Here is an 11,776-nt window from a genome sequence, read left to right on the forward strand (position 1 = left end):
TCTTAATGTCTGGCCTTAAATCAAAAAGTATGTTTTCCAGTAAGGATTTTTTTTTTCTTTAGACATGAAAAGACAAGACAGAGGGCGGCATCTAAAGCTCACCCAGAGCCACATTTTTCTTCAACTCTTGAACATGATAAGTATTGTTTTACTGCTGCAGTTCTTGACGAGAAGGACCTGAGTCTGTACAGCTTAATGAGTAGATAGTATGAAATATAATGATAAATTCTGCCACTTGTGCAACATATCATGCTAATTAAACATCTTTTATGAAAAAAGGTCTATTTCTCTCACACTGCTTTTTTGTCTTCTGAGCTAATAATGTTTTTGTTTTTTTTCTCTCTATATATATCTTGAGTTGAGACATCAAGCGATACTCAGCTTGTGCTAAATGAAGAACGATATTTGACCATTTAAAAGAAAAGAGCAGAAAAATAGGGTGAGGGGAAAAAATGAGCGGAGGAACATGGAACATTTCATCTGTCTTCATCCGCGTCCTGCCGGAAGGTGACTTCCTGTCTGACCTCTCATAGATGACATGATAACATAATACAAACAAGAATTTGTTCTCAAGTCTTCTGCACGGCTTCCTTCACACGCGGCCGTGCTCACTCGTACAGTCTGCCGGATTTAAAATCTAATGGTCTGCATTAGCTCAGCTTTCCGTTGACATTTCACGGGCAGACGAGCTTCGGCTGCTAAATGCGAGCGCGCGCATATATATATATGTGTGGACGGTGTGCGGGAGAGGACAAAGTAAAACAAGGAAGGCGGATCAGGAACAGACGACGAAAGGGACGTGGGCAGCTATGAACAACAGAAAGAACTGAGATCCAGTAAAACCAAGACAAATGGTTAAGATACACCACGGTTTAGATGTGTGTTGGTCTTAACTTTTACCAAATTAATTACAGTGGATTTACGGGGGTTGAAAACCAAAATCAAACAACGTAAACACAAAAAGGCTTTCATCAGGCAACGTGCTAAAGTTATTCAGCGTTGCGTTAAATATTCAACGGCTCAAAAAACAAATGCAAAGGCAACGTTTTATGTTTGCCCAACGTTCTGTCTAGGATTTTACTCAAATTCAATTCTGTTTCTTTCCTTTTTCCAGTAAACGCAAGCAAGAGCTTCACATCTTTTACTGTCGTTCCTCCTCCTCCTCCTCCTCATCCAACCACTTCCTCTCATTCTTCATTTTTCAGTGACACAGACGATCATATCCCCTCCCGGGGGGAATTGCATGTAACTTAATACGGGTCAGTGATACACACCTCTAACCCAGTTAGAGTGGAGCTGGGAGTATTTGTAAAAAAAAAAGAAAAAAAATATGTATGGATGGATGAGTCTATTTCTATGTGCTAGAATCCATCATCTGCGTTAATGGATGGTCTCTCTCTCTCTCTCTCTCTCTCTCTCTCTCTCTCTCTCTCTCTCTCTCTCTGCTGGAGGTCATTAACAGGACCTTTAGCAATTTTCACTTCTTACTGACCTTTGCGCCGCTTCTTTAAATGCTCACAATAACGATGATGATAATAGTAAGGGAGTCTTTCCCATTTCTGGTCCATTTGGTGATGAATATGCCTGGGAAGAAAAGCAACAGAAAAAAAAGCATTTTGTGCAGGTCAGAGGTTTAGGCGTTGCTGTTTGAGTGGAGAAATAATTGAGCTGGATTTCTACTTAATCTCCTGTACAGCTGGAGCCAGATAGTTACATACAATGCTTTAAAAACATGATTTATTTTATTTTATTTTATTTTTTTGCAGAAGTTGAATTAAAAATGACCCACTCTTTAAGAATTTCCCAAATGATGTCAAAGTTTGGGGATTTAGCAGCACTGCAAGGAAAATTTGGGGGGGGAAAAAATGGAGGAGAAAAGGATTTTCGTAGTAATGCCAAATGATGACTCGGGGCAGATGAAAAGACAAATGAAGGAGTGAGTGTCATTTTCGCGTCCTTGTGCGATGGGAACATTGGCGACGTGTCTTGCTAATTATTTATGGAGCGACAGACTCCTGCTCGAAATCACCTGTAAGGAAAACGCGCTAGAGGGCATCTCTGCGTGATTTACGCTCGTTATGAAGCCACCATTCTGATGGCAGATGCTTTATTTTTGAAAGTGCAATAACTGGCTGCTGTGATTTATATGAGAAAGATTAAAGAAGCCGCCTGGTCATTCGTGATTAACGCTAAAACAACGTGGCTCCCGCTAAAGTCGGCCCGTAAGGCGTCAAATTGATTCAAACCGAACAAGAAGTCGATTATAGAGAACAAGAAGGCCACGCAAACAATAATCCTATTGTTATTCTCATTTTCAGATTTCCTTCAGGGTACTCGGCTGCGATTGCGCCCAATGAAAGAACGTGCAGGGCTTTTACCTGGTATCAAATTCACTTAAAGCTGTGTGACTACCTCTTAACCCAGCTTAGCCCCCACCCCGCAGAGCAAACCCAGACTTAAACAGTCAAGCTGCAAGCTGAAGAATTAAAAAAGAGCCTATGGAGGTTCTTTTGTCTATCTGGACAGGCAGGATACCATGAGAGCTCATTAAAAGTTAGAAGCTTTTCTTTGCTTTGCGGTTATATGTTTTTTTTTCCTCCTCAGTGCTTTTCCTTTCCAGTGCTGACAGCATTCTCCTTTGACATTTTGTAATTTTATTTTTAGAGCAGTGAAGCACATCATAAGGTTTGATACTGTGCTTTATTTCCATATCCAGGGAACTTGTTTGACTCATCAAGAACTCTAAGAATAGTCTTTGCATAGCGAGAAAGAAAGAAAGAAAGAAAAAAGGTTGCAGTCTGGTAAAAATGATCACAGTGAGTTTTATTTTCACCACATAAGCTAAATATTTGTCGTTTCACTTGGGCGCTTGTTGATTTCAGTTTTTGCGTTTAGGGGCAAAACCCTGATAACTAGGGTTGTAAACCTTTGTATCAAGAGAAATTAGGGGAATACTCGAACTCCCCTAATTTCTGCATTAAAGCCAACAGCAACAGCAGTTTGGAGTAAATTTCCTGCAATAGTCTACAATGTGCTATACATCCCCACAGCATGATGCTACTACTACTGTGTTTCATGGTGGAGATTATGTGTCCAGGGCAATGTGTAGTATTAGTTTCCCCCCACAAAGAGAGTCAGTTTTTGGTTCCGTCTGACCGAAGCGCCATGGCTTAACAGTGGCTTTCTTTCCAATGGCTGCAGAATTTCAAATAAAAACCAAAAAGTTTATTTCAGAGATTCATGTAAATGTACGTATAATTACTTTAGCAACTATAACGGAAAAAAAAAATCTAAGAAAATAAATGCTTTTAGAAACAGAAAACAGATCACAGTGACTAGAAACTATGTCTTTTTCTTAAGTTGAGTCATTATTTATAACAGCAGGAAAGGAACAACAAAAAAACTGAGTAAGTAGATAAGAGCTTAGGATAAATGCCATCTCTTCCTTTTATTTCAAGAAACATTCAAACTGAAGCCGCCTGTGTCTGAAGAGCATCCAAACACACTGAAATACGGAATGAGTCATGTGCCATAGGTCAGCTAATGCCTGACAAGTCACCTGCTGCTTTTTCCTGTTTACCTCCTGATGCCACCGATGATGGACAATATCCTGCTCGGCTTTCCACTGGACCTCCACGCTGCCACACATACACCACTGACCTATATAACCCACTCCCACTTGTTCCCCAACATTCCTTTTCCTTCTTTTCTACTCCGTCTCATCCTATAAGTCAGACCCTGGGACGCCTCATTTGTGTGTGGGGACGTACACGGAGGACGAAAACACAGCGGAGGAAGACTGAGACAAGGTGGGGTGATGACAAAGCGTAGGCTAAAGCAGGTAGTGAGACAAAGGCGCCGTCGCCACTGATCCGTATCTATAGCGCTACGGGTCTGCATTCCCCAGCTGGAGGTGGATGAACCAATCAGAGCATGACACACATCCATAGAGCCTTAGTATCCCATGGCTACGATATTCCAGACCTCCCATGGGGTGCAAAGCGGATGGAAAACAAGACGGACTGGATTCGCAGATGAACCCGTTCTACCTGACGTGTCCCATAATCTCCTGAAAATTATCACAGAAGTAACCTGACATCTATAAACAGACTCTCTCGCCATGTACCGGCTCGGTCCCCGGGCGAGTAAAATTAAATCGCCCTGTCCACTGGCTGCTGTCTAGACAGAGAAGAAAGGGAAGAGGAAGAGAGGCGGAGAGGTCAATCTGCAAAGCCCCGAGGCAGACAGAGGACTGTCTGGCAACAGGTACACAAAGCGCAGCACTGAGTTAAGTTGGAGAAGAGGGCAGAGTGAGGAGTTAGGTGAAGAAAACAGAAAGAGGAGTTTGCAGAAAGGCAGCAGAGGTCTGAATCAGGCGGCATCTTGGACAAACGGTGAAACGCGGCACTGGACTGTGAGAGACGATCTGATTTTCACCTGGACAGGAAGAGAAGAGAAAAGCATGAGGTGAACTACTCAGGGCAACAGATTGCTGTATTCATTTCATGCAGGCTGCTAAGTGTTCAAGGTGGGAAAGGCTGCCTCGGAAGCTCATTATCTAACCACACAGGGATCAATCTGTTCATTTACGTTCAGGGAGCCGAGCTATGGCTCAACTGCACCTCTGATTACATCCGTCATTCCTACCCCCTCGTTCCTCATCCTCCGTAGCTCTGGCTGTTTGGGGTTAGCTTGGATAGACCAAAATTATGTTGGTCCATCCAATTACATCCCAATAAACTGCAGAGAGATTTGTGACTGTAACCCTGCACACTGCAAAAAGCTGAAAAATGGTATGGATACATCGGCAAGCCCTCTTCGTAGCATGTGTTGGTCCACATTTGGGTCAGGGAATTGATGTCCTGACAAGAATCCCCCACTACCTCTCAATTACCACCGCCTACAGCTGTTGTCTCCAGATTTTTCCATCAAAAATTCACCATTCTTCTTCTTCTACAACGTCCACAATTGTGCTGAATAAATCTTTTAAGCTGACATTTTTGGCTCATGTCTTTACAACTGAAAGATAGTCAGTGTGTGTGACTGTAGCCAGCTGCTTTTTGATTGAATATATTTGTATTTTTCAAACATAATAACATCTTATATCCAACTGCGGATTCCTGATGTTTATGAAATGGAACATAAGAATGCATTTTAGGAGCTTGTATCAGTACTGTACATACACATAACCACAACATTTTGGCAGTGCTTTTGGTGTGTTAACTCTTTTATGAAGCTGCAACATTACGTCAGAGCTAAGTGTCTTCTTGACCCAATTTCCAGAACAACTGTCTTCTTAAATGTGAGAACAAAGAGAAAGTTGAACCGGAGTATCATTCCCTCTCACTACCTCTTTAAGTCTCTAGACGCAGAAGGAGTAACGGCTTCTGGAAAGATTATAAAACTTAACAGGATCATGTAAAGTGGAACACTGCCGTTTAACAGCAGGGAGAGGAAGTGCTGTTGTTTTTAACTGTGAAACGTAAATCCTGTTTCATATCAAAACCTTAGCTGGCTCGGTGTGCCACGTTAAACACACAACTTTCTCATGGTCCACTTCAATGGCTCATCAGTCGGGACGGCATGATCGGAATTTATTGACCTAAATTTTAAAGGAACAGAGCATGTTCTTTGAATAAATGTTCATATTTGACAAAGAAAATAACCGAAAAGCTATCCAAACCAACCTTTCCATGTCTGAAAATATGATAACCTCTCTGCTAACTCATGAATTAGCTGTGATTAACCAAATTTTTCAAATTACCTAAACACACCCAGGCCCGATGATGGATTATAGAACCTGCCTGACAACATGAAGCAGGCTGAACAATCTCAAATAGCTATTTGAATAGCATTTTCTCTTATCTTACCCATTTTGAGTAGTATGCAGCATATTTATTACTGTGATAATCAAACTTTAGACAAATATAAAAAGTCTTCTTTTTTTTTTAACAGCATCCCAGGCTCTGAGTGTATACAAGATGAGATCTGAGTATAAAAAGCAAAAGATGAAGGAGAGCATCAGCAGAAACAGGGACAGAAGAGGAGAGTGGAATGTGTTCCTCCTGAGTCTGAGCCCTGGAAGGATTCAGAGCTGCACAGAATCCTTAATGAGGAGGGATTTACAAACGAGAACCTTAACTGCTCCCAGGAACACAGTGAACTCCCCTCAGCCCCCAGTCAGTTAGACTAATCAATCCCCTCGATCTCTTTCTCCTCACAGCTCAGGAAGGGGCAAAAAGACTCACACTGACTCTCTAAATGTGCAGCACTAAAATCTTTTTTGAAAAATATCTAAAGGTGAACAATGCACAAAATGAAAACAAAACAGGCTTCAAAGAGCTGCAGACTCAAAAAAAAAAAAAAAAAAGACAAACGTTGTATGCACTTAGGTGCTCACCAACAAGCTCTGGGACGTCATAGACACATTACCCTGCCCAAGCTGCCAACGTGAGAGACAAAACGGGAGCGCAGGGCCGGCTGTCTATTCAATAATAGCTCAAAATGGGGGGGGAAATGGCTTCTGAAATTACATTTTCTGGGGGTTGCGGGGTTAGTTCTCATTTTAAGTACACACAGCCGCGGATTCACATTCATTTCCTGTGTGACTCAGTCAAGCATCGCATCCGTCAAACGTCCCATAACTTAATCTCATAGCCGTTCGCAGATGTGACGGGATTAACAGCATGTCGGGAAAATATTTTTTTCCCAGTTATCTCTTCTGTCAGGACTTTGGGTGTACGTGCTTTTCTTAGATCTCGTCTAAAGTTGGTAGATTTCGGTTTCTGCTGTTTGTTAGAAATGTCTGAGAAAACAGTGACGGCAACAAATAACTGGAGCAGGAAATCTTTGGTAGTATCTTGATCTGCACACTGTGAGGAGCATTTGCCACTGTAGTCGTTACTGTATGCAATTATATCATTCACAGTGTCCTCAGTTATTGCACTTTTCTCTGTTCAAAATCATTATTCTGTTGTTTTTTGTTGTTGTTGTTGTTGTTGTTTTTGGTGTTAGTAAATTAATATTTTCATGTGGAAGGGTTCCACCCAAGCAGGAAAAAAGGCAGTGTGACATTGCTGCCATCCAGTGGACAGCCCCACAAACACAAGACTTTGTTTTTTAACAAAAACTAATGCTTCTAACAGTTATCAAATCTAAGAATAACATCTTTTTTTTTAATATGAGGGTTTTCCAAGCCAGATTCCAGGTTCCTCCACCTACTGTAATTTGAATTAATCTTTTTCTAGGTTCTTTCTATACTGTACGTTCTGTTCCGCTGTCAAAAAGTTTCCCTCCTCCATCCGTCCATCCAACCGCTCATCCAGCCATTTATCCGATCAACTGCTCAGCTATCCATCCATCCATCCAGTATATTTCTTTCCATTTTAACATATTAGCACAACAGCTGATGAATATGTGCTTTAAATGTGATTTTAAAGTTCAGTTTTTAAACTTGAAAAACTGGCTGAGAACACAAAGGAGTGTGACAGTTTCAGTCTGGAAAATGATGGCTTTTTGACATGTAAATGTGTAAGACCAGGACAGTTGTACCACTTACGCCCTACTACTGGGTTCATAGTTATAGGTTTCCTGCTCTTTCACACAAGGCCGTGAGCAGTGACAATTGTAACGGGAATTGTATCACTGAAGTAGCCCCCCCAACAGAGTGAATCCTGCAGACTGTGTGGTTAAAGTCTCCCACCACCACTAGCAAACGACAACATCGTTTATCAGACATTTTCCATGGCGCATGCAGTTAGTTTCTTTTATGTATTTTGCCATGTCTTTGATGTACATCGCACAGTGGGGGAGGGGGGGAGCTCACTCTGAAAAACTTGTGAGCAGAAGAAAACATAATTTCTTCCCCTTTGAGATCCCGTTGTGTGTAACTTTTCAATTCTGCTGCATTTAAACTGTGACTTCAAAGCAGGAGCCGCTACAAAGGAAGGACTTCAAACATCAAACCTGACTGTTTCGCTCCAAATATGAATTTTATATATATTTTTTTTATTAAGTTGCATAGACAAAGAGATCTAAGGGTTTGTTTGTTTTTCTTTATTGAACTATAAATATTATTTCCTTACACTGTGACTCTCAAAAGTGTTTATGCCTCTTCAACCTTTGCACATTTTCTCACTTTACAACCAGAAACTTTGGTGTTTACTTGCTTGAATTGGCAAAGTCAACAAAGTGCATAATTGTAAAGTGGGAGGAAGTAATATAGGTTTTCTTTTTTTCTTTTTTTTTTTTTTGCAAGTTTGAGAAACTAAACATTTGCAAATATTCGGCCCCTCTCTGCACGTAATGCATACCTTTGTATAAAATCCAAATTGAATACAGATGCAAATCTATTTGTAAAATAGTTTGAAAACTTATGTATCACTTTCAACTGTGTTGAAATAAGAAAATGACTAGATGGTGACGAAATGGATACTTTTAGAAAGCACAGTCGGCTTGCTGTCACCATGTAGCAGTTCGGTTTTGTGATTCAGACCACGGTAAACAAAGCTGATTCATTCTGTTTTCAGTAAAACCCGCAAAGGCCGCTGATAGAATCTCTGTTTTGCATGAGTGTGAATGCAGTCAAACATGCAACTGCAGAAACACGGTGCCAGGAGTCTGCAGCAGGTCGCAAACGTTTCCTGAAGTCTAGGATAATGCACTTAGAAACACCATATGTTGTGTTACATATGCAAAAACTGAATAGGAAAACTAATAAAGGCATCCACACACATATGCAAATCTAAATAAAAAACACGCTGCAAAGGAAGTAAGAAATGATGTGTCTGATATTTCATAAGAGGCTCGTGTTGGTTTCCTCACACAAAAAACAAAACTGCTGCAATATTTCATTAACACATACACACACATACCAGAGCTTATTTTTGTCCTGAAATAGACAGTTTCCCACTTTATGACCGTTTGCATGTCGGTTAAGCACTCAACAGCGCCCCTCTGTGGCTGTTTGGTTGAATTGAGAGCAAGACTCACCTCTGTTTTCACTGGGCTGAATGGCTGGAGGCCGTGCAAAGGATTAGCGTTTGGATTAACGTCTTTAGAAGAAGCTTAAGGTGACAATGCACACAATCATATACATGTGTTATTCTCACAGGCTCTACTTCACACATAACCACAGAAAGCTTTCAGCAACACACACTGATGTTGCAACAGTGAAAATTTTCCCTCCATTTGGACAGACAGTATCACTCTTGTATCTTATGTATCACTGGACTTATTATTATTATTATTATTATTATTATTATTATTATTATTATTATTACGAGCACCTGTTGACATGAACAGAGACACGAAGGGAAGGCAAGATGCTGGCATGATGCTGCCACCAACAATGGGGACAAAGTGTTCAGGTTCAAGTTCAGTGTTGCTAATCGGAGCGCCTCCTTCTACATGTTTTGCCGAGTCCCCTTCATGGCGTGTGGCAAACGTGACCTTCTGTGGTCTTCTTTCAACAATTGTTGTTCCTATCTATCTGAATTAGCGCTGTAATGAAATGAGATGATGTAGATCAGCTTGGCATATCCTTACTGGCTCTAATCTCATGTAATCATCATTAATGACTTGTAATTACAGCGGCGTCACGACGTCGCAGCGGGACTGCGTCAGCGTCGAACGTCCTGACTCCAGATGCTGCCTTCAAATGCCGGTTAGAAATGGGTATTACCCCGTTATGTTTACTTCGTCGGCATCACGTAATTGCCGGTTTTGGCCGAAGTTGCAGCTCGAACTGCGTAATTATCATAACTATCATTTTTGACGTTATGCAAATTAAGTTTTAGGCTAATTTTGATGTCGGTTTGCGAATGTGTAATTTCTTATCTCCTGCTAAAGGCATTTGATGGAAAATCGACATGGTAAGTTGGCTTCATTATTTCACTGGAGCTGTACTGAATGGGGAGAGCATATTTATACACAACATTTGTTTGTTTATAACTCCGCGGGGGTGGGCCTCGGTTAGCCTTCCGGGAGCTGGTATTTCCGGGCTGCACTAAAGGCACCATCCGCCTGCTGCCGCATCTCTCGCTTCACCTTGCGGACTCAGCGGAAAAATAAATTAAAAACAACAATGTCAGGGAAAAGGACAACATAGTCTCTCCACAGTGAGTGACTGATCATGGCCAGTCGGTGGAGAGAAGGTCATCGCAGCCGCTCCAGGGAGCGTGGCACCAGCCTAAAAACAGCTGCTGCGCCCCGGCAACAGGAACCGTCCGGAGACACGGGGGACGTCGGGGAGTCGCTGCGAGAGCTGCCAAGATGGATGCGGCTCTACCTCTACGGCATGCACGGCGTGACTCTGGACGTCCTGCTCTCCTCCCTGCAGGGGCTCCTAACCAGTCGGGACCCTAAGCTGGTGGGCTTCTCCTCTCCGTATCTGTGCATCATGCACGCACTGACCCACTTCGCACTGGAGAAGATCTACTCCCAGAAGAAGTGCTTCCGAGGTCGGCCCGTGGTGTTCCACCTGGTCTTTTACCCGTCTGTCTACATCGGACTGCAGATCCTCGTCGGGAACATCAACACTCTGACCGAGCAGGTGCGAGTGGTGTCCGGGACGCAGCTGGTGGTCCACTACATCCTGGCTTTGTATTTCTCCCAGGTGTTCCATAGAGGGCTCGCGCACCTGCAGTACCAGCCCACCTCCCGCTGCGCCGACCTCTGGAGGAGCCTCGTCGGTCCCGATCATCATCATCATCATCATCACCATCACCATCATCCTTCAGGCGGACTTCCCGGGTTCGCCCGGTTCTTGTTTTTCGGCATGCACGGTTTCCTGGACGAGGTGTTGTTCACGTCTCTGTTCAACCTGGTGGAGAAAGGGGTGAGGGCCACCGGGGGCCACACGTCCCTGTGGTCCTTCCTGATGTACGGCAGCTGCAGCTTCGTGGTGGAGAAGCTCTACTTCCACCTGCACTTCGGGCGAGGCTGGGGGACCTGGCGGCGCCTGCCCATCTACATCTGCTTCATCTACACCTGGGAGTTCTGCTGCGGGCTGACGCTGAGGCAGTTTGACGCCTGCTCCTGGGATTACTCCCACTATCCGCACAACTTCATGGGACTCATCACCCTCCTGTACCTCCCGGGCTGGCTGATCCTGAGTCTGTACCAGGACGTGCTGTCTAACGTGCTGCTGAGAATAAGGTGCACCAAAGACCCAGACTGCGTGAGTGGGGAGAATGGAGAGGTCAACGGACAACTGGAATCGAAGAAAAAATAACTCTCAATGAACAAATCAGTTTCCTAACAGATCTATTTAAAAAGAAGAAGAAGAAGAAGAAGAAGAAGAAGAAGAAGAAGAAGAAGAAGAAGAAGAATATTCAGGTTCATCTCAGCAACTTGGAACATCTTCAATAAGTTCATACGTTTCTGTAATTCCGTTCAGAAACGTGAGTTACAGAGCCTCCCTCTGAAACTCATTTTAATTGACAGGTTTAAAATCTGAAGCATTTGCTTACTTTGAGAATAATGGCTTCCCAAAATTTAGCTTTTCAAAAGTCACAAACAGTAAAATGTAGAAGTGGTGTATTTTCCAGTTTACAACTAATGGAAAGAACTCAGTCTTTGAAAGGTATCATATACAACTAATTTAAAAAGAAAAATCACACATACAAAGTATGCCCGCGTACTATGCAATATAATGACTACGCCCAAGTTGCTTCAGGATTGACTTTTTGTTGCTTCTACACTTTTACCTTCCACTAAACTTTCCCATAACAGTACTCTGAACAGCCACTTCTGTAGTAATGATTCTTCCTTGTAT

General features: G+C 42.6%; 1 protein-coding gene across 1 annotated transcript; it reads left to right on the top strand.

Annotated features, from left to right (window-relative positions):
* Positions 1-9,959: 9,959 nt before the first annotated feature.
* Positions 9,960-11,270, top strand: tmem229a (transmembrane protein 229A). The gene has a single exon (XM_015042817.1). The coding sequence runs from the start codon at positions 10,133-10,135 to the stop codon at positions 11,231-11,233; it is 1,101 nt and encodes a 366-aa protein (XP_014898303.1). The 5' UTR covers positions 9,960-10,132; the 3' UTR covers positions 11,234-11,270.
* The last annotated feature ends 506 nt before the right edge of the window (positions 11,271-11,776 follow it).

This window comes from Poecilia latipinna, unplaced genomic scaffold (assembly GCF_001443285.1).
Source record: "Poecilia latipinna isolate Pla-1442-1.1 unplaced genomic scaffold, P_latipinna-1.0 Scaffold603, whole genome shotgun sequence".
NCBI lineage: Eukaryota > Metazoa > Chordata > Actinopteri > Cyprinodontiformes > Poeciliidae > Poecilia > Poecilia latipinna.

Bases quoted from the DNA above. Each gene is read 5' to 3' on its own strand.
- tmem229a (XM_015042817.1), top strand. From the start codon at position 10,133: ATGGCCAGTCGGTGGAGAGAAGGTCATCGCAGCCGCTCCAGGGAGCGT.